Here is a 22,199-nt window from a genome sequence, read left to right as displayed (position 1 = left end):
TGCTCAATAGCCCCGTATGGGCTTTAGTATTCATACTTCTGATGAGATTGAATCTCTTTAGATTTTGAGATCTGGCCTTTTTGATTCTATTCTATTGCACATTTCAAATTGTGGTAGGCAATTGGCCCCAGTCTCGTTTCTTTAATATCACTGATTTAGAGTTATCTCAGGCATCAGGCTTCCCTGGTGGCTCAGACGGTAAAGAATCTAACTGCAGTGCAGGAGACCTGGGTTCGATCCCTGGGTCGGGAAGTTCCTCTGGAGAAGGGAATGGCAACCCACTCCAGTATTCTTGCTTGGGAAATCCCATGAACAGAGGAGCCTGGTGGGTTACAGTCCATGGGGTTGCAAAGAGTCAGACATGACTGAGTGACTTTCACATTCATATACATTCACATTCAGGCATGGGATGGTACATGGGACCAGATTACCTGAGAGCAGGAATCCTCCATCTTCTTGTGAGGAATGGCTGGCTGGCTTGTCCTCAAAGCTTCAAACCTCTAGAACACTGGGATCAGTGGAGGGAGAAGGAAGGCGAAAAGAACTGGGGCTGATAATGACTCTGGAGTTTCTGGGGAAGAGGCCCTCCTGGTAGCTACACAACAAGGCTCTCTGATAAAATCTTAGCAACTTGAGAACTGACTCAGGTTTGCTGTCAAGTTCACTATTAGGGGTGGTGATAGTCAGGGGTAAGGGTGGCGGCTGCTTCTTGGCAAACAGCTTGGATGGGTGAAGGCGGTACTAGACTTACTCATGTAAGAAACATCAAGTTTTCCAGATAAGAGGTGGCACCTTAGATATCAGAGTCCACTGTACATAACGATTCATGCTCAGTTAATTATGGGTGCTAAGTAAATATTAATCGGAACTGATAAAATGCTTTGGATAAAAACAGTGGATTCCGACATGTCTCTGTATAATGAACCTTCTTTTGGGGTGAAGGAGGACTGAATAAGGCCATTCATGTTACCTATCCTTGGTTCATGTTTTGGGATCACTTCCCACCCAAGAACTCTGAGAATTTCCTAAACAGTATCACTCAAAACACTCTTTAGGGAGTTGCTGTTGTGGGCATTTCACTCTGTTTACTTCCAGACTTTTTTCTATGAAGCCTTTGTGATTTCTTCATAGCTGAGCTCAAATAAAGTTTTGTATCTTGCCTTAACCTACTTAAAATGTTTGCATTTCCCATGTTCTCATATAGACTTCACACAATGAATTTTTAATGACAGTATAATGATCCATTGAGGGCATGTGCCATGACTTACTAACTATCCTCCATAACTGTTTCTTTTCTTCTGAACATTATAAGATGTGGTTTTGTTCTACAACACTTGGACACATGAAATATAACTTTTATTTTTAAAAACTCATATTAAATCTGAGTTTGAGTTTCCACATGCAAAGCTGGCGAGACACCCATCAACAGACATCAATGTGGGTCTTGTTCCCAATTGTGTAGGCATGGTATCTGAAAAACGCTTTGTTTGCCAGTTAGAATACTTCTGACTCTAAGTAATACGCATCTCCCAGAGCTGGCCTAAACGATAAAGGAGTTTGTACTGGCTTGTGTAACTGGGAGCTCAGAGGAAACTTCAGGATTGCTTTGGTTTAGTTGCCTGATAACATCACCAGGGACCTTATCTCTTCCCACTTGTGCTCTGCTTTCTACACGGTCAACTTCACCCTACTCACAAGATGGTTGTCCACTGATTCTTCTGAGTGTGTGCTTAGAGATGGGGAGGAGGTAGAAAGAGTGAGAGATCCTTCCAGAAGCTTTCTCTGAATGGCAAATAAGTTTCTTTTACAGAGGCTCCCAGGAAATGCTTCCTGCCTTTTTAAATTTTTTTTGGCTGCATCAGTTGGCCTGTGGGATCTTAGTTCCCCCATCAGGGATGGAACCCGCACCCCTCCTGCAGTGGAAGTGCACAGTCTTAACCACGGGATCACAAGAGAAGTCCAGTCTTCTGCTTTTTATTGGCCTCAATTGGGTCATGTGCCAAAACCCATGAGCCATGGCCAGTGGTCAGGATTAAGCTCATGAGTTTTTAGATTGAGCCATATATCTCATTTATTATTAACATCACCAAAGTGGGCTATTCCCCATTGGACACCTCCCCCACGCCCCCAAAGCACAATTGCACCGCACTGGGAAGTAAATAAAAGGCAGTGGGAGGTAGTTACCAACAGAAGAGGGAATGAATTTACAGAGACTATCAGCTTTGCTCAGTATTATAGCCAATGAGGTTTATCCGAGGCAGGATTACAGAGACTACCAGAATGTCTCTTAATATCTTGCAACCTGTTTTCAGCCCTAGAAACCAAAGCACCCTCTCTACAGAACAGCTAATAAACTTCCCAAGGCACAGAGCCCAAAGCCGAGACCCAAAGTCTCCATTCTCTTTTAGGTGGGTGAAGATCAGCTTCCCCTTTGTTTTGTTTCCTCCAAGAGCAGCAAAAACAAAACCCAGATTTCATTTCTCAGTAAATTAATCTGCCACACTATCCCTGTAGTTAAAGTCTTTTCTGACCTCTTTTGGAGCAAGAGAAAGACCATTAAGACCAAAAAACCTTAATTAGAACAGAAAAGACTAGGATAAATGGACTTCAAGAGGATCTGAACCACCTAAAGTAGCTTGTCAAAAAAAAAAAAGAATCTTGACCCTTGGGGAAATAGAGCTACTGCTTCAAATACACCAATATTTGATTCAAAGTATACATTTAGTAAAACGTAAATAGTTGTTGCTTCTCTAGTTCACTCATCTCCACACTGTTATTTTCCACATTTCAAATCAAAAGGTGGGCTAGTGAATCTTGGGTGCAACCATAATTTCTTTCAAGAGGCAAATGGATAAATAAAACTCTGCTACATCCAGACAATAGAATATTACTCAGACCTAAAAAGAAATGAGCTATCAAACCACAAAAAGATAAGGAGGAATCTTAAATGCGCATTGGGAAATGAAAGAAACCACTCTGCAAAGGCTGTATACTGTATGATTCCAACTATATGACATTCTGAAAAAGGCAAAACTATGGGAACAGTAAAAGGATAAGTGGTTGCCTGGGTTTGGTGGCGGGTAGGATGTGTAGGCAGAGAATAGCGGATTTTTCAGGGAATACTTCTGTCCAGAGCCATAGACTGTACAATACCAGGAATAAATAGTAGTGTAAACTATGGACTTGGGTTGATAATGATGTGTCAGTGTAGGCTCACTGTAGCAAAGGTACCATCTGGTGTGGGTTGTTGATGGTGGGGGAGGCTGTGTGTGGTAATTCACTTTTCACCCAATTTTGCTATGAACCTAAAAATACATTTTTTAAAAAGTCTATTAAGAACAATTCAGGCCAGTATTATGAAAGAACATAGAACTGAGTCAGGAGATCTTGATTTGAATGTGGACTGTCATTTACAAATGTGTAATCTTAAATTAGTTTAAGCTTTGTGTGTCTTAGTTCACTCACCTATCAAATAAGGATAATATTCACCCATCAGATTTACCGTGAAGAGACGACATAGGTACTTTCACAGAGCACACAGTAGGTGCTCAAAAAATATTTGTTGAGAGTGGAGAGAGAGAGAGAGAGAAGAGGAAAATACAGGGAGACCAGAATTTCATAGAGTCAAATGAAGGTGGAGGCATTTTATGACAAGATCCACCCATCAGTGATTGATGGTGAGATAATCAGGGTTATTTTTTCCCTCATCTGTTACAGTCCGCTTTGGATTTTGGCTTTATCAAATTATTATTTAGTGAAGTGTCCATTATTGTTTTAATTACTCAGAACACTACCCTTGCCTTTGTTCTCCACTGAGAGCTGATCAAAAGGAATGCGATTTGGGGTAGGTTTTGTTGTTGCTGGTTTTCATTTATTTAAAAAAAATATTTGTTGTGAACCTAAATACTGACTGGTACTTTATGCTGGACACTGAGGATGAAGCAGTAAATAAGCCAGACTTGGATCCAGTGGTGACAGGGTGATGTCTATTGCCGACGAAGACAGCAATAGTCAATAGACAGCAATAATCAAACCATAACAAGGTGTTTTGCACGTTACAGTGGGAGGCACGAGAGCCAGGAAAATATATAGCAAGGGGAGTGAGTAGCATTTATGATGGGGGAAGGCCTCTCTTGATGTAGATCTAAGTGATACGTCTGAGGCATTAACAAGAAGGAATAGGGCCCTAGGTTAGAGTGCATATCGCAGGACACTGGTTCTCACACTTAAAAACAAAAATTTTATTGGAGTGCAGTTGATTTGCCACAATGTCGTGTTCGTTTCAGGTGTTCAGCAAAGTGGTTCAGATATACATAAACATATATTCCTTTTTAGATTACTTTCTTGTATAGGTTATCACAGAATATTGAGTAGAGTTTCCTGTTCTATACAGTAGGTCCTTATTGGGTTATCTGTCATATATATAGGAGTGTTAGTTGCTCAGTTGTGTTCACTTCTTCAAGATCCCATGGACTGTAGCCCACCAGGCTCTTCTGTCCATGAAATTCTCCAGGCAAGAGTAGTGTGTGTGTTCATCTCAAGCTCCTGATTTATCTCCCCCCACTAGTCTAAGGGCTTCCCTGGTGGCTCAGAGGTTAAAGCGTCTGCCTCCAACGCGGGAGACCCAGTTTCGATCCCTGGGTTGGGAAGATACCCTGGAGAAGGAAATGGTAACCCACTCTAGTATTCTTGCCTGGAGAATCCCATGGATGGAGGAGCCTGGTAGGCTACAGTCCATGGGGTCGCAAACAGTTGGACACGACTGAGTGACTTCACTTTCTTTCACTAGTCTAAGGTCACACAGCTAGTTAATGATAGAACCAAGCTTAGGATTCATTTGAGTCCTAGACTAGGACAATTTCTGTTATACCAGGCTCTTTCATATTGTTCCCAGGCTCTAAGACTTTGCCACCTTTTGGAGAAATATTAATAAAACTAGGCACATGACAGTTTAGTAAATCAGAATACATAGATGTAAAGTAGCGTTTTGTTCAGTTAAAAAAGGAAGGAGTGAAATAAATCTTTTTGAGCTCAGAAAGATCAGCAGCGATTTGCAACTTAGTTTGGGAAAAACTCCCCCTCCATAGATACTCAGCCTTCCTGCTCATCTGCTCCCACATTGCCACCAAGTACACTGTGCCTCCAGGTAGCCCCCGAGAAAGTCACTGGGGGAACCACAGACCAGAGGTCTTTTTGTCTGCCCGTGCACACCATCAGGATTGTTTAGCTCTTCTGGCAAAGCTCCTGGTTAAAGAGATTGTTAGTATGTCTCTCAGGCTTCTGTTTTGAATGGGAAAGACATGGTAGTCTACATAATGTACCACCACCAAGATGACCAAAATGTACTTGAAAATCTAGAAGTGAGGGAAGACCAGTGGATGTCTTTTGAGTGTATGTATGACTTTTTAAGTTCAGAGTAGAGAATTGGGTGCATAAAAACCCAACGAAGGCACAGAAGCTAAATAGCTACACACCAATAATCCTACTGAGAAAACCAGTCCAACCAGACCAAAGGAGTGATTTCCAGTTAAATTTTTATCTTTCCTTAGAGAATATTCTACCTTTCATTTTTAAAATATATTTATTTCTTTGGCTATGCCAGGGTCCTAGCTGTGGCACACGGGATCTTCAGTTGCAGCATGTGGGATCTAGTTCTCTGACCAGGGATCAAAGCATGGAGTCTTAGTCATTCCCCATCAGGGAAGTCCCATTCTACCGATCATTTAGTTGATCCACTGCCAAAAATAAAGCAAAGTTTGGTGGAAACGGTTAAAGCAAGCTGTATTTTATACCTTCACATTGGGAAATAATGATTTCACATACTGAGCCCTGAGTTCAAGTTCACTCTTCACAAAGAATAACGCAGTGTGTAAACAGTGTAGACACAGGCTGCTGTCCAGAATAAGTGGTGTGGTGGTGCTGAGGCATGAAAAAGAGTCAGGGGGCTGTCCTATGGTGGTGGTGGTCATGAGGGGGTCTGAAAGGTAGTGCCTAAGACCTTAAATTTGATCCTTTCCAGTGGTAGTGTTGATCCTTTCAAAACACGGCGGGCAGGGGGCGCATGACCTTAACAATTAATCCTGTCCAATGACGTTAGGGGGCATTCACAGGAGGGGGGTAGGGGTAGGGACGAAATGAAGTATCAGTGACCTTATAATTGACCCTGTCCAATGATGGTGGTGGTGGTTGCATGAAATAGTGACTTTTCAATTAATCTTGGCCAAAAGTGTTGGCCCATGAAGGACGGTGGGAAGGGAGAGTTGGTGGTAACCAGGGGCGCTGAGTGACGAAATAAGGAGGCACTGACCTAACAATCCTGTCCGAAGGTGAAGGGTGGGGGCGGGGGGTGGGGAGCACGAAACAGAATCAGTGACATAATGAATTCTGTCCAATAGTGACGGGCAGGCAGGAATCCGAACCGGTGAGTTTATTCTGCCCAACGGTGGTGGTGGTGGTGGAGGGCATGAAGCAATCTCTATAATTAAGTGGTAAACAGAAAATGAAAACGTATCAAGATGCAACGAATATCCTGAAGTGCAAGTCAGCTGATCCAGGGAGGGCTTCCCGGAAGAGATGCCTTCGGTAGAGAGGGGCCTTGAGCAGCGCGTAGGATCGGATTCCAGGCGAGGGCTTCGGGTCTCTTCCCAGTCTCCTTGCACCTCCGCCACCTTTCAGTCGCGGAGGACCTAGCCCCGGACGGGACCCGGGTCAGCTGCACTTGCCGGGCTTGTTTGGGTCCCAGGAGGCAAGGAGGGACGCACCGGCGCCGGGCTGTGCCCGGGCGAAAGAAAGCGAAGGCAGCAGCGGCCAATCAGCAGCCAGCGCGTGCGGCCGCGCGCCCCTCGCGCCCCGCGTACGTGCGGCGGCCGGCTCCGCCCCCGTGGGCGGGGCTTGGGAAAGCCGCGGGCGACCGGCGGCAGCCAGGGAGCTGTTGCTGCTGGTGCTGCGGTGGCTGCACCAGCGGCGCCGAGGCGGAGGCCGGGCTGCGCGCTTGGCTAACGTACCCAATCCGCGCGACTCAGCTGCACCGGTCCTTGCGGCCGCCTAAGCGTCTCGGCCGGTCTCTGCGCTGTCGGGGCGAGGATGCGGCTGTTCCGGTGGCTGCTGAAGCAGCCGGTGCCCAAGCAGATTGAGCGCTACTCGCGCTTCTCGCCGTCGCCGCTCTCTATCAAGCAGTTCCTGGACTTCGGTAAGTGCGGGGCCACGGTCCCCACGACCCCAGGGTGCGGAGGCGCTACCTTCCGGGCCCGCCGCCGCGGGTCTCCGCGGCCCCTCAGCGAAGTCCGTGGGAACCGCGGGCGGGGCTCTGGGGCCTTTCCCAGAGGCTCGGATTTGGGGGCACGGAGGGGTAGGGCCTGGCACCCGCACACCCGCCGAGGGCTCACCCCGAGACCCAGAAACGGCGTCTGAGGAGCATCAGCCGGGCGGCGGGACTTCCCAAACCTGCCGTCGTTAGCTTCCAATCTGCTTGACACGGACCTCCGGGCCGTTAAAACTTCGGAGCGGAATGTGGGGTGGCTTTTCAAGGGTTTTATGTTTAGGTAGTTGGGTGTTTTTTTTTTTTTTTTTTTTGCGCGTTGGGTAAGACCTGTTTAGAAACACCTTGCGGTCGAATAAATTACGCAACGACATTTCGTTCCTTTTCTGCTCTAAGGTGCTCTTAGGCACCACCTAAGGTGGCAGGAGCGGCTGGACTCGAACTGCTGTCTTGGTGGTGTTCTGTTTAAGCAGTTGGAGGCCTGGGTTGCGAATGCCTTAGATGCTGGGGAAGAACGGACGTGTGGGCTCCTGGTGCCAGAGCAGGGTCGGGGGCCACCCCTTTCGTCGCGCCTCTCCTGCGTCCCCTCGCTTCTCCCCTGTGCGGTGGGCTGCTGGGCAGCTTCCACCAAGTGAGGTGCGAGCGCAGAGGACCCGGCCCCCAACCTGCCTGAGGCCTAGCTGAGATGGGAAGAGAGTCCACGACGTCCTGTTAACTGGACCGTGTTTCCCGAGTGGTGCCGGTGCGAGCACATAGGGAATACTCACAATTGCTGAATGCGGGGCAGCTGGTTGCGAAACACGTGAAAGTGATAAAACCGAAGTGCGCAGCCGGGTATCGAGTCGGAGCACGGCATCCTGGAAGGAAAAGAAAATGGGGCGGCAGAGATGTTCTAAGCTCTTAAGGGAAAATAATGGGGCAGCTGGTCGTTTAATGAGTCTTAAGCAAATGTCAAGAGATGATGTCAGGTGGGCATAAAAACCCAAGTGCAGAGTAGGTAGCACATTCGGGGAAGAGCCAGAACACCATGTGATGTTGTCCACAGTTGGGATAGGACGAGCGGAATTGGTTAGTTGAGACCAAATTAAATGTTAAGAAACCAATTTGCCAGCAAATGATGAGGGAAATCAAAATTCGGTGATAGGTGGATCTTTGCATCTTAAACTTCTCTCCCAGAAGCTTTTCATTAGTTTTACTTTACCATCTCTGTCACTTGTGAGAAGTTGAGAGGTTTCAGGCAGCGCCCCTGCCCCCTTCAAAGTTTAAAAAGAAAATGTCTCTGTTGCTATAAATAGCATTTTCCATCCCTAATGTGTGGTTTCGAGAGAGTCTGAAGGTATCTGCTTTTCAGTGGGGTAAGCTGAGACAGGTTAATTCACAATAAAAGACATAAAAAGAATCCAGAGACTCCTAGTTCCCTCCTTCCACTCTCCCAAGTTGAAGTGATAGCCCTGGTAGCTTGGCAACATTTCGGTTGATTTATTTCTGTAGCGGCTCCTATCTACCACATTAATAGGTGTTCTGGCAAAGATGTTATTTGAGGAGGAAAACCACAGTGGGGGATAGTGTTATCGTGGGAAACCCATGGGACCATTATCTGGAAAGAAATGTTCTAATTCTTGCTGTGCCACTGACTCAAGAGCCTGGCCTTGGCTGAGGGACTGAACTCGCTAGAGTTCATTTTCCTCCTCAAGAACACATGTGGGTTGTATAAGGTCATCTCTAAAGCACAGCTCCAAAACTGTGTGATCCTAATATCAAAGGAAGAGGGATGAGCTTTTTACAAAGAAATTACTAAATCTTCGGATAGGCATTTCCCATATAAAGCTTCTGACCTATTTGGGGAATAGTGGAGGGGTACTCTAATCTCGGATGATCAAAGAAGCCTACTAACTGAAGTCTTTTCCTTATAAGGAAGCTCACAGAAGTGCTATATATATAAAATTGTGGTGGAATTTGCTAGAAACTCAGGCCTCCTTTGTAATGCCCAGAGATGAATCGGGTGGCAGGCAGCCTATCTTTCATGACAACAGTAGACAGTTGTCACACAGAGAGGCCACTTCGACTTCTACCATTCTGTTGGTTCTTCCAGCTCTGGATAGCAGTCTGATTTTGGCAAATGATGTGGGAGTTTGAGAATTTAGAAGGAGTGTGGGGGTATTTTTAAGGAGAGAAGGCACAAGACTTAGGAGGCTCTTATGGCCCAGAGTGATTGGAGCACACGGCAGGGGAGGGCCACCTCAAATGCTAAAAGACCCCGGGTGGGGAGCAGCCAGCTTGGGGTGGGGGGACTGTGGCAGCCTCCCTGACCCCTCCCCATATGTGCTGGCTCCAGAAAGGGAAGCTGATTGGCACCAGTTCAATATATTTTAAAAGATGCAGGACTCAAATAGAGCAGATGCTGGCCCATGTCGAGCCTCAGGCTGCCTCTTGGTGAACTTCGTGACTTTCCCCCTGGCTGCTTTACAAATGGGACCCGAGCTTTTGACTAGAATACCTGGACAGGGACTGGAGAGAGGGTATACTCGGAATTTCATGTTTACAGTATTTGTGACAACCACACCGACAAGTTGTGGTTTCTGTGAGCACAGAAATAGCTTTATTATGTGAATATATCCATACTAGTAAGTGAGATGATCTTCCTTGTTTAAGAAGGAAGGCTAAAACTGCATGTTACTGCAGAAGCACTGATTTTATTTGAAAGGAGGATTCCTCAGTCTCAGCACTGTTGACATTTTTAGGGGTGGGGCAGGTGCGGGCTCTGTCCTCTGTGCTGTGGGCCTCCCAGGCCTCTACCCACTGGATCCAGTAGCACCCACCACTCCCTTCACCCTTGAGTTGTGACAGCCAACATGTTTCCAGACAGCACCATGTCCTTCAGGGGAGCAAAATAAATCACCCTCTGTTGAAGACCACTGCTATATAAAGCATTTAGAGGCATGGTTTTCTTGCCTGGGCCCCATCCCCCAAACTTTACTATAAATGTTTTGGGGGGGGTGGGGTATAGAGCATTGGTATTTTGGGTGGTTCTTTAGCATCACCAGGGTTGAGAACCACCAGTTAAGATGAGCTTCTGGATCTGGAGTTGTCCCCCTTTCATCTGTGGGTCTTATTTCTCTATGCCTTTTGAGCTCAATCTTTACTTATAACATGGCCTTTCACACAGTTAGCAACTGTCACAAGAATAGCAGGTGTTCTAAATGAATTATGAGTTTATAATTGCAATGGTGCAATTCCAAAGGGTGTGATTTAAAAAAAAAAAAAAAGGTTCTTTTTGGTCTGAGATTATAGTTACGTGGTTCCAGATTCAGAAGGTACAAAAGGGCATAGAAAAGTCAGCTTCCAACTTTCGTCCACTTGCCTCCCCATTTTAACATAACTGGCAACTTGTGATACTTTTGACTGTACCTTGCTTTTTTACACTTTATTCCTCAGACAACTTTGCATATCTATAACTGCAGAGCTTCCTTTTTCTTTTTATGGCATCTGAGAGTTTGTATGATGTACTCTATTCATTAGCCAGCTCTCTGTTGATGTTTCCAGTCTTTGCTCTGACAACCCATGCTACAGTGAATTATTGCATTCATCTTTTCATGCATGTGTAAGTATTTGTATAGGACAGATTCCTCAAAATGGGATTTCTACATCAAAGGCTATGTGCATTTGAAATTTGGATCTCCGGGTCTCCTGCATTGCAGGCAGACTCTTTACCATCTGAGCCACCAGGGAAGCCCTGAAATTTGGCTAAATATTGTTAAATTGCCTTCCATATCGAGGTTGTATCTTTATCCTCTCACTGGAAGTTTCTGCAAGTACCTGTCTTCCTACAGTTCTACCACATGGTTGTCAAACTTCTGATAAGTGAAGAAGGGTATTGCGATAGAATTATTTTCTATTTGAGTAAAGAAAAATTTTAAATTGGAGTAGTTGATTTATAAGATGAGTTTCAGGTGTACAGCATAATGATTCAGTATTTTTATCAAGTAAAACATTAGCTTTTCATTACGGAAAATTTTAAGCGTACACAGAACTAGAGAGAATAGTAATGATGAATTCCTGGGTTCATTATATTGATCTCCATGTGCTGTTTGGCTCTGGGTGTTGTGTGTATGTGCAGTCGATTAGATTTTCTTGTCAGTGTCATGCTTGTTTCAGGAGAAATTGTTTTTCTATCCTAGGACCATAGTTTATCCTTTGAACTATCTGTTCTTTAAAGATTTGGTAGAATTCCACCTATGGAACCTTCTAAACCTAGTGTGTCTTGGGAACTATTGCTCTTTGACAGGCTTCTGTAGCCTGTGGTATTGATCTGTATAGATTTTCTGTCTCTGCTAGAGTCCATTTTGATATATTTTTCTAGAAAATTATCCTAGTCATCAAGGTTTTAAAGTCAGTTTGCATAGCTGAGATAGTAGTCTCTTAGTCTTAATTTTCTCTGTGGCTGTTCCTCTTCTATATTTGTTCTCCCCCCTCCCCTCTTTCTTGATGAGATTAGTTGTTGGTTTATATGATTGGATTCAGTTCTTAGCTTTATGACTTTTGTTTTCTAGTTCATTAATGTCTACTTTGGCTTTATTAATCCCCTCTGATCTGCTCAGTGTTGTTATTTTTTTCTTTTTGAATGGGAAAATTCATTTATTTGTTATTTATTTCAGTATTTAATGAATACTGAAATGACAAGCATTCCTCCGAACGCTGCTTTAGCAGCTGATATGTATAGTATTTGATCCTTCCCCGCCCAGCTCTTCTTCATCTTTGTTTTATTCTTAAGTTAACCCAAGAGTTATTAAATTTCCATTGTAAGTGTACCCTGTATTCTCATTTTGTTGTTGTTTAGTTTTGTTGCGTTGTGATCAGAGAATGCTATCTGAATCATTATTTCTTTAATTTCTTGATGTTTGCTTTGTAGTCCAGTCAGGGCTCATTTCTTGTCCTTGTTCCTTGGGAAGCAAAAAGAAGGTTGTGTTCTCTTCTCAGGTTACAGAGTCTGATATATCAAATCTGCTGTATTAATTATGTTATTTGAATTTTCTATAACCTTTGTTTTTTTCAATTTGCTGGAACTGTCATGGGCTAAGAGAGGCTCGAGTCTCCTAGTAATATGATTCTGTTTCTCCACACATTGCCTATGGTTTTTGCTTTGTCCCTGTTAATGTTACATTTGCTGCATAGATATCCTTAACTGTCGTTGTGAGATGCACCCTTTAGGATACAGAGTGCTGCTACTAAAATTTTTTTACTAGTTCAGTGCTTTTTGGCCTTAAATATTCAACCTCATTTAGCATTGAGATCTGGAGCCCTTTTTTCCTTGTTTTAATTTTCTTCTTGAACCTTTCTGAATTACTTTGTTTTAAATATTGCCTTGAAAACGTAAAGTTGCATTTTGCTTTGTGAGCCAGACCTTATCTTTATGTGGCAAAGTTTAACCAGTTTATATTTGTTGATATGACAGATCTATTATCTGTAATGATAAACATCTATAGTTTCCTTTCACTTTCTATCTTTAATCCTTTAATTTTTATACTGTATTATACATCTTGCTTTGGTTTTATTATGTTTCTTTTAGTAATTAGGTTTGAATTTTTGATTCCAGGGATTATCTTTCTATTTATTTCGACCTTTTTTGTCCAGTTTTGTCACCACTAGCCACTTGAACCTATTGAGCTCTTGAAATGTGTCTGATGTGACTGAAACTGGGAAACTGAGTTGATTTAAGTTTAAACTTGCTTCAGTTAATTGGAAAACTTTTAAGTATGTTTAGAACAGTTTAAATAGGTGAATCTACCTGAACTATAAATTTGATGAAATCTAATTGTAGGCCAATTATTTCTGATAGAAATTTAGCCTATGAATTGAGATCTAAGTATAAGGTACTGGATTTCAAGGACAATATAAAAATAGTAAAATATCTCAATATATTTTTGTATTGATTCCATGTTGAAATGGTAATTTTGGGAGTATTTGCATTAAATAAAGCATCAAAAATCTCACCTGTTTCTTTTTATGTGAAGTTTAAAATGACGTGTGGCTCACGTATTTCTATTGGACAATGAGGCTTCAGACTGTATGTATTAATTCCTTATTAAGAGTAATAAAAGTATTACATTTTAATGTTCAGAATAAACACTTATTGATTTTTTATCTCAGTACAACGTTTACTCTCTTTTCCCCCATAAATCGGTTACTCTCAGGAATTTTGGACCAATTAACTGTCTTTGAATGGCAGTTCATGTTACGGTGGTTCTTTGTGATATTTGCAAAAGCCTGAGGTCTTCCTGTTAAGTGGTTGGTTATGAGTTAAAAGTTCTCTTAATGATGTAAGAAAAGGAGAACTTGGACTGTGCAACGTAACTTAAAGGTAGAACCTTCTGAATCTCAAATGTGTTCATAGGAAATGATTCACATTTTCATCTGGACATGCTTTTCATCTTTCAGCTTTACCGTGTCCTCTTCTGGTTCCTTCATTAATCACTCTGATCCTCTCTCTACAGACCATCTGTTTTATTTTCTAGTTCCTTTGCCCTTGTCTTCTGCATAGCCACACTTGTGTTAAAGATATTTGCTTCTGTCCCTTGATTTTACCCTAAACTGTCTCTCTGTGGAGGGTGGGCACTCACCTCTTCTCTGTAACCTCTTTCAACCTCAGCTGTTTGCTTTCTACTCTGAGTGGGCGCTCTATAAGTGGTGATTATTGACTCCATCTAAAGGTTATTAAACATCATGTCGCTTTAATTTAGTCAGTGGTTATATAAGTGCAAATTTCTCTAAGGTTCCCGCGTTTAAATATAGCATCTCTGAAATAAAGCCGCCAGAAGAGAGGTTGTCTGACAACTCTGCCTTTTCACAGAAAAGATTTCTACCATAATTAACACTGGTTCTGCGAACCTTGGAGCCTTTAGCTATTAGGAGGCAGCAGCCAGTTTCCCTGTTGGACTCTTCTTGAGGTTCGAAAGCCCAGCTGCCTTCTCTTTTCCTTGAGAAGGTATTTTAAGGTTCCAAATGCCCACTGAGAAGTTGACTTGGCTTCCAAATGACTGCTCTTTGAAAAGCTTTGGGTTTCTAAAGTCATACTTCTTAAAGCCTGATTACTACTGGGGAGAAGAATGGATTTGTCTCTGGTTTTCTGTCAGCAGTCAGGCTCTTCTGCTCTAAGGCATTGCCAAGAATTCAACTCACCTGTTTAGAGACGAAAGCCAATGATTCAGAATTGAAAGGGGAAGAGAACAATTCCATTTCGGGGACAGATATCTAATGTGGCTTAATGCATGTTGGTCAATATTTAAATTTAAAGGACGAACTGACCTTTTGGGCCCTAAAGATCTGATATGACTGGATTTCAACATAACCTGGTTTATGAGACTCTGAGCACTTCAGGTGTAGTTCCGGCTCTGATTGTTGTCTTGGCAGTTAGGTATGCTTCTGAAGGGGGGACAGGCCACAATACCGACCTACGGATGACTGAGTGGTTTCCTCCCATTAAACTTCGAGAAATTGATCAGGTTGTTGGCAAGATTTGGGAAATCTTGGTCTTATTACTGGATGGAAGCAGAAAATATCGCCACTTTTCCCTTTCATTTTAGGTGCGTTCTGTTACTGATATTTTGCTTCCATGATTATCTGATTCCAGAATTGGGCAAATCCTTTTTTTTCCCCTTGGAATGCTATAGTCTTAAGGGCCAGCTACCTGTTTTTGTCTTACAGTTAATAGACTTCATTTTTAAGAGTAGTTTTAGGTTCACAGCAAAATGGGCAGAAAGGAGAGGGAACTCCCATATCCACCTCCACAAATAAAATGTCCTCCACCATCAACATCCTGCACCAGTGTGAGCTGTTTATTAACAACTGATGAACCGACACTGATCCATCATTATCCCCCAAAGTCCATAGTTTCCATTACGGTTTGGTTTTTATGTTGTACATGCTCTAGGTTTTGGCAACACCTATTTTTGTAAATAAAGCTTTATTGGACCACAGCCATGTCCATTCATTACATAGCATATGTGGCTTCTGAACCTCTGCAGCAGCACAGTTGAGTAGTTGCCATGGAGACTGTTTGGCCCACAAAGCCAAACTGTTTACCTTCTGGCCCTTTACAGAAAGTTTGCAACCTCTAAGATAGTTTGGATCCCTGTTAAAGAAGTGTGCCATGATTGCTCTTATTTTACATTTAAATAATAAAGCTCCATTTGCCCTCTTTCTAGTAACAGTCAAACTTGGCTATCTGGAGGGTGACTTATGGGGTAGCTAAGGTTTGTCCAGGTGATCGGTGGCTTAGCTCTAGGATCTGTGCCCCTGTGTGGAATTACCATGTGAAAGACTTCGAGGGATTGTATAACTTTAATCTATAGGGCTGTCCCCAGAGTTGAAGTGTTCCGGTTTCTCCACAGCCCTCCCAAAATGAGGTTTTATGACTTTGTGTAATAGGTAACATAGACGCTAAAAGTTTTACTTTTTTCCCCTTGTGGGTTTATTTTGTTCATTTTGATGTGTGTAAAGTGCCCTTGACCGTTTACTCACTGGACTCTGGTTCAGTTCAGTTCAGTCACTCAGTTGTGGCCAACTCTTTGTGACCCCATGGACTGCAGGATGCCGGGCCTCCCTGTCTATCACCAACTCCCGGAGTTTACTCAAACTCATGTCCATTGAATCGGTGATGCCATCCAACCATATCATCCTCTGTTGTCCCCTTCTCCTGCCTTCAATCTTTGCCAGCATCAGGGTCTTTTCAAATGAGTCAGTTCTTCGTATCAGGTGGCCAAAGTATTGGAGTTTCAGCATCAGTCCTTCCAATGAATATTTAGGACTGATCTCCTTTAGGATGGACTGGTTGGATCTCCTTCCAGTCCAAGGGACTCGCAAGAGTCTTCTCCGACACCACAGTTCAAAAGCATCAGTTCTGTGGCACTCAGCTTTCTTTATAGTCCAACTCTCACATCCATACATGACTACTGGAAAAACCACAGCTTTGACTAGACGGACCTTGTAGGCAAAGTAATGTCTTTGCTTGTTAATATGCTGTCTAGGTTGGTCATAACTTTCCTTCTAAGGAGCAAGCGTCTTCTAACTTCATGACTGCAATATCCATCTGCAGTGATTTTGGAGCCCAGAAAAATAAAGTTTGTCCGGGCTCTGGAGTTTTAATCATTTGTGTGAACTCCTTGTGTCTACTTTGCACAGTAAGCTATTGTGCTGTGTAACTATTGTTTCCTATTGCACTCTCCTCTTTAATAAAGTAATTATCAAAGTATACTATTAAAGGCTTGTGAGAAGAATACCATCTCTAATTCTTCATCCATTTTTTGTGCCATAGGCTTACAGCTTTTGCCAATCTATTTACATATGTTGACAATGAATATGTTTCCTTTTTATTTAGTGCACAGTCTGAGTTTTAATATACTCAATCATTTACAATGCTTTTGTCATGGTCAGATTTATCACCTAGAGCAGTATGTAAATTGTTACTAAATCCCTCTGGAATTCGTTGCCATCTCTGCTGGGATGTTTGCAGTCAACTCTCTTACTCAGTTTTGCTGTCCATTTGCACAGCAGCAATGATCAAGACCCTATGTTTTCCTCTCTCGTTGCTCTTTTGTCACAGAGTAGAATATTTATAAATTCTCTCCAAAAGGAGAACTTGCTGATTTCAACTAAATATCATATGCTAACTTTTGCCTTGTAATTTCTGGTAAAATTTGGTGATGGCAGCTCCTTGTCTATTACCTGAGATTCTTGCTGTTCTTGCCCACTTAATTCTTTTTGGTAAGTTAGCTAACTTAGAGAAAATGTGCTAAGAGAACTGTGAGTGGGTACCTGGCATTCATTGAAGCTAGCCTGAAAGCATCTTCAGGGAGCGCATTTCACCATATTTGTGGCAGAGCTGGGTTTGATTTCCTTCATTTCCCTTGAGGATACCTTCTTTCCCAGTCAGTGGCTCATCCTGTCAGAGATGATTCTTTCTGCTATAATAAATAGCAGAAAAACTACAGCAAACTTATTTGTCATCTATTACACAGGTCAATGTTTATATTCTGTGTGATTGAATATTTGGGGTTCTAACTCAGTAGATTATTTCCCTAAGCATCACCTAAGCAGTTGGGACTTTTTCATTTTTAGACTTGACCTCTGATTCCACTCCATCATTTGAGTCGTGCCAGTGTTTCTTTCTTACTAGGGCATGGAGGTCAGTGTAGAATAGTTGTCACTCTTGGGAATAAATCACTATGTATCTCTTTTAACATTTTCTCAAGGCATGAAGTTAAGTATCGCGAGTGCTGTTGTTCATGCACATCTTTTCCCAGCGAATTACTACGTTTTCGTTGACCAGAGCAGACTCAAGGTTTACCCGACCCTACCTTGGATCTGTCCTAGAAGAGTACAGTGTTTTGTTTCCTCAAGCTTGGTAGCAGATATTCCTTAATACGTGACTGTGCACTTTGTATAAATTTGGTTACTTTTCCCTCTTGCTTCTGAGATGAAGTAAAAAGCATTAAGCAGAAAGTTTTGCTATCTTAGCATTCCTGTATTGGGCCTGTCATGTGCTCCAGTGTGGTCAGTTTCCTAGGAGGCTGAAACAAAACTCAAACAGGAAAAGAGAGGCTAAAAATAGATGGGTCAGTGAAAAAGTTTGGGATGCTCAGCCACTGTCTAAGCCTGAGGAGGTCTTTGGTTTATCCCGCTGTTGAATTTTCTGTGATTAGATGCTGGTCAGTGAATCTCAGCCCTGAGCGCTCCTGAGAATTATCTGGGGAACTTGTAAAACCAGTGCCTGCCCCCCCACCAAAAAAACCCCCTGTAGGCGCCAATTAAATCAGTCTCTGAGAGTAGGATCTGGGTGCTGGTATTTTTTACTTACTGGGTGACTCTAATGTGCTTCCAGTGTTAGAGCTGTTAAAATTTTTGCCCAAGACCTCTGAAACACTAAGCAATAAAGTCTTTGAGATGCTGATGGTTAACACTTAAGATGTTTAGGAGTCCATCAACTTTTTTTTTTTTTGACTGTGCCAGGCTACTTGTGGGATCTTAGTTCCCCGGCACTGAACCTGGGCCCTGGCAGTGAAAACACTGCGTAACCATCGAACCACCAGGGAATTCCCAGAAGTCCATCAGCATTTGTCTCCCTTTCTGGGTTCAGAATGAAGTGGGAACTGAGAAGCGTTGGGGAATCGTTGAGGCATAGTTGCTGCCTTTGAAGGGCTTCTAAATAAATGAGAAGTTGGGACAAATACGTCAATATATATCAGCTAGCTAGAATGTTTGCATCCCATGAGTTTGTGGCATGCTTTCTCTACCTCTCCCTTGGAGGTTTGTGTAATAGAGGTGGTTTCTGGGTATATGTGAAGTTTTAACCCAGGTGTCTTTTTTTTTTTTTTTTTTAACTTTGGCGGGTCTTGTTGCTGTGCGTAGGCTTTTCTCTAGTTGTGGGGGCAACTCTTTGTTGTGTGTGCAGGCTTCTCATTGCAGGGGCTTCTCTTGTTGTGGAGCACAGGCTCTCGATCTCGGTGCATGGGATTCAGTAGTTGTGGCTCCTGGGCTCTAGAGTGCAGGCTCGGCAGGTGTGGTACACGGACTTAGTTGCTCTGCGGCATGTGGGATCTTCCCGGACCAGGGATTGAACCAGTATCCCTTGCATTGCAAGGTGGATTCTTAACCACTGGACCACCAGGGAAGCCCCTAACCCAATTGTCCTATTGTCCTTTATCCGAAGCATCGTTGGAGGCTTTGTTTCTTTGCACTTTTTTTTCTTGTGGAAAACAAATGTAAATTCATGTATGCACTCTTTTTCTTGATTTCTAGCTCCTTTTCTTGGCTACTCACTCCTAGCAGTGTTCTCTCCAGAGTTGTCCCAGATTGTACATTAGGCAAGGTTGGTGCAGGATAAATAATTGTAAGGTGTATAAAGGAAAATCTTACTCCCGTAGATTGAGTGGGCACTTGAGCTTAGAGATCACCCGTCCAACCTCCCCAGTTTTACACATAAGAAAGTAGGTGCACCAAGTAATGAAGAGGCTGCCCACAGCGCCAGCTACTTGTTGACCTAACATCTTGGCTGCCTCTTCCAGAGGGAGCCAGAAATTATTCTTTCTAGGAGGCGAAGGGAACTTATCTTTGTGTACCACTTTTGACCAGACGCAGTAGTAGACAGATGGAGCTACAGTTCCATCCAGGTGAAAAAGATGTTTCCCTCTCTTAAATGAAGACGCTGAAGCGTAGATGATTTAAGTATCTTACCTAAGCAAAATTCGGAGCAAAACCACAGTTAAAATTCAGGTAGATTGAGCTTTTAAACGTACGCTGTTTTTCTTTCAATATAACATACCATTTTTTTCCTACCTAATGTACTGTTACCCCAGTGCAATTCTTTCTAGCAAACAGTCTCTATTAGTAATGCTGGGGTTTTATCTAAATTTGTTCTGTTAAACAATCAGGAAATTGCATAATCTCATATTTGTCTAGTGTTATCACTTTGGAACCATCAGATTGCTACCTCCTTCACTTACTTACACTTCATTTACTTTATTTACTTATTCTAAGGGCCCACCCTTGTTAGTGTGCCTGTCATCTCTCTCTGGAAATACCATAACTGGTCTATGTGGACTTTGTACTCAAAGCTTGATTTCCGTTGCCTACCATCAGTGTGAGCTTGGACAAATCACTTAATCCCACTACATACACTTCAGTATCCTTTTCTACAAAGTGGAAACGATAGCATTGAACCATAGGCCTGTTGCACCCATGAACTTGAAAACATGCCTCACAGTGCACGGCACATGGTTGGTGCTCAGTAGATGTTGGCTATGCTTTTGTTGTGGGAAGTTAGTGACACAGTGTTTCCTGGATGAAACCAGCTTCCTGCAAAGAATAAAAACTGCAAAGGGAGCTCTTAACCTCGAATGTTAATTATCTTCAAGTTTGTTGGCTGAAGGTCCCAGCTCTGTAAACTAATCATTTTCCAAGAAACATAGTGCTTTTAGTGTGGCTGGCTTTGAAGCTTCTTCATTCACTGTAATGGTTAACTTAAGGTTTTGCCTCAGTTAACCTCGCCGATGAGTACATTGTGACCTTGACTTAACCGTTCCTGCTTCCATGATGATGAGACATTCTTTTAACTCACCCTCCACCCTTAAGACTAGATCCTAACCCCCCTGCTTCTGGAATTAGAATGACGTGAATCTGGGTGGTGACTTTGGCTATGATTGTTGCTCACACGCTCCAGCCACTCTGGGAAGTCATTCTCAAAATGTCCCTCTGGCCCGACACACCATACTGCCACTTTATTATCACCTTCCTGTCTACCTTCTGGCTTTTCTTCCCCTAACTATAAAGATGGGAATACTCCCAAGCAGATATATAGAATGAAGTGATCTGTCTATTAAAGGAATTTACCATTACTAGCAAATGTTATCTTGAACCCCTGAATTTTATTTGCTATTGTAAGTTTATACTGAAACTTACTAGGTATTTTAATTTTCAGTGCTCATCAGGAAATAGTAAACACCTGCAATGTGCCAGGTATTATGCTAATGGACTGTTCAGTTTTTTAAGGAATCCTGAGATCCATGGGACATAGAACTGAATGACGAGGGCTGATGGGAGAGGGGCTGCCCAAGCCAAGGGCAGAAATTGTGGCCCCATGGGGAAATGTACTTATAATTTGGTTTGACCTTATGACATAGAGAGAGGCAAGTTTCTCACTAATCTGTCCGTGTGTGTGCGCTCGGTCTCAGTCGTGTCTGACTCTTTGCGACACTGTGGACTGTAGCCCATCAGGCTCCTCTGTCCATGGAATTCTAGGCAAGAATACTGGAGTGGGTTGCCATGCCCTTCTCCAGGGGAATCTTCCCAACCCTGGGATCAAACCTGCATCTCCTGCGTTGGCAGGCAGATTCTTTACCACTGAGCCACCTGGGAAGTTCAAGGACACATGTATTTTAAGAGCTAACAAACAAGATCTCTAAAGAGAGAGGATCAAGGTGCTAGTTGATGTCACTCACTTTCCCTCAGCCAAACACAGATCTCCTTCAGGGAAGGATCCAGTAACCCTCACCTGCCTTAATTGAGAACCTCGTCACAATCACCCTGTACCCTCTTTTCTTACAGGAGCATCAGAAACATTACATGAAGGTAGCATGGGCCTCAGACCCCATTAGGAACATCTGCATACAGTAGCATGTTCTGTTCGAAAAAAAATTTTTTTTAAGAATACAGTGGCTCTAGTAGGGTTTTTTTTTTGTTTGTTTAAGTAGAATGGCTCTAATTATAGAAGACCTTTTTCAGATGACTGCTTTTTTCCTTAAAAACTTTGTTTTCATTTTTAAATTGATTTACAATGTTAATTCCTACTATACAGAATCCCTAAGCTACACAGTAGGATCTTGTTGTTTGCATGAGTGCTCAGTCATGTCCAACTCTTTGCTACCCCATGGACTGTAGTCTGCCAGGCTCCTTCATAGAGGACAGACTATAGTCTGTCCATAGAATTTTCCAGGCAAGAATACTGGACTGGGTTGCCATTTCCTTCTTCCAGGGGATTTTCCCAACCCAGGGATCAAACCCACATCTCCTGCATTGGCAGGCGGATTCTTTACCACTGTGCCACCTGGAAAGCCTCTGTTCTGTGTATAAAAGGTTGTATCTGCTAACCCCAACCTCTCACTTCATCCTTTCCCCAATCCCCTCCCCCTTGGTAAACACTGATCTGTTGTCTATGTGAGTCTGTTTCTGCTTCATAGATGGGTTAGTTGTGTCATATATGGTAAAGTGTCTGTCTACAATGTGGGAGACCCGGGCTCGATCCCTGGATCGGGAAGATCCCCTGGAGAAGGAAATGGCAACCCACTCCAGTACTATCGCCTGGAAAATCCCATGGACGGAAGAGCCTGGTAGGCTACAGTCCATGGGGTCACAAAGAGTCGGACACGACTAAGCGACTTCACTTCACTCA

At 43.1% G+C, this 22,199-nt stretch overlaps 1 protein-coding gene across 3 annotated transcripts in view; it reads left to right on the top strand.

The window, feature by feature from the left end:
• Positions 1-6,557: 6,557 nt before the first annotated feature.
• PDK3 (pyruvate dehydrogenase kinase 3) overlaps positions 6,558-22,199 on the top strand; it is a 79,608-nt gene continuing 63,966 nt past the window's right edge. For 2 of the 3 annotated variants that reach the window (XM_043896201.1, XM_043896199.1), the window contains exon 1: positions 6,558-7,189. In XM_043896201.1, coding sequence (XP_043752136.1) covers positions 7,084-7,189 — 106 coding nt within the window. In that variant the 5' untranslated portion in view covers positions 6,558-7,083. The remainder of the gene's footprint in view (positions 7,190-22,199) is intronic. The other variant, XM_043896202.1, reaches the window with a different exon arrangement.

This window comes from Cervus elaphus, chromosome X (genome assembly GCF_910594005.1).
Source record: "Cervus elaphus chromosome X, mCerEla1.1, whole genome shotgun sequence".
In the NCBI taxonomy this organism is placed as follows: Eukaryota; Metazoa; Chordata; class Mammalia; order Artiodactyla; family Cervidae; genus Cervus; species Cervus elaphus.
The sequence above is the reverse complement of the archived record's forward strand: the minus strand, read 5'-3'. Positions and strand labels throughout refer to the sequence as shown.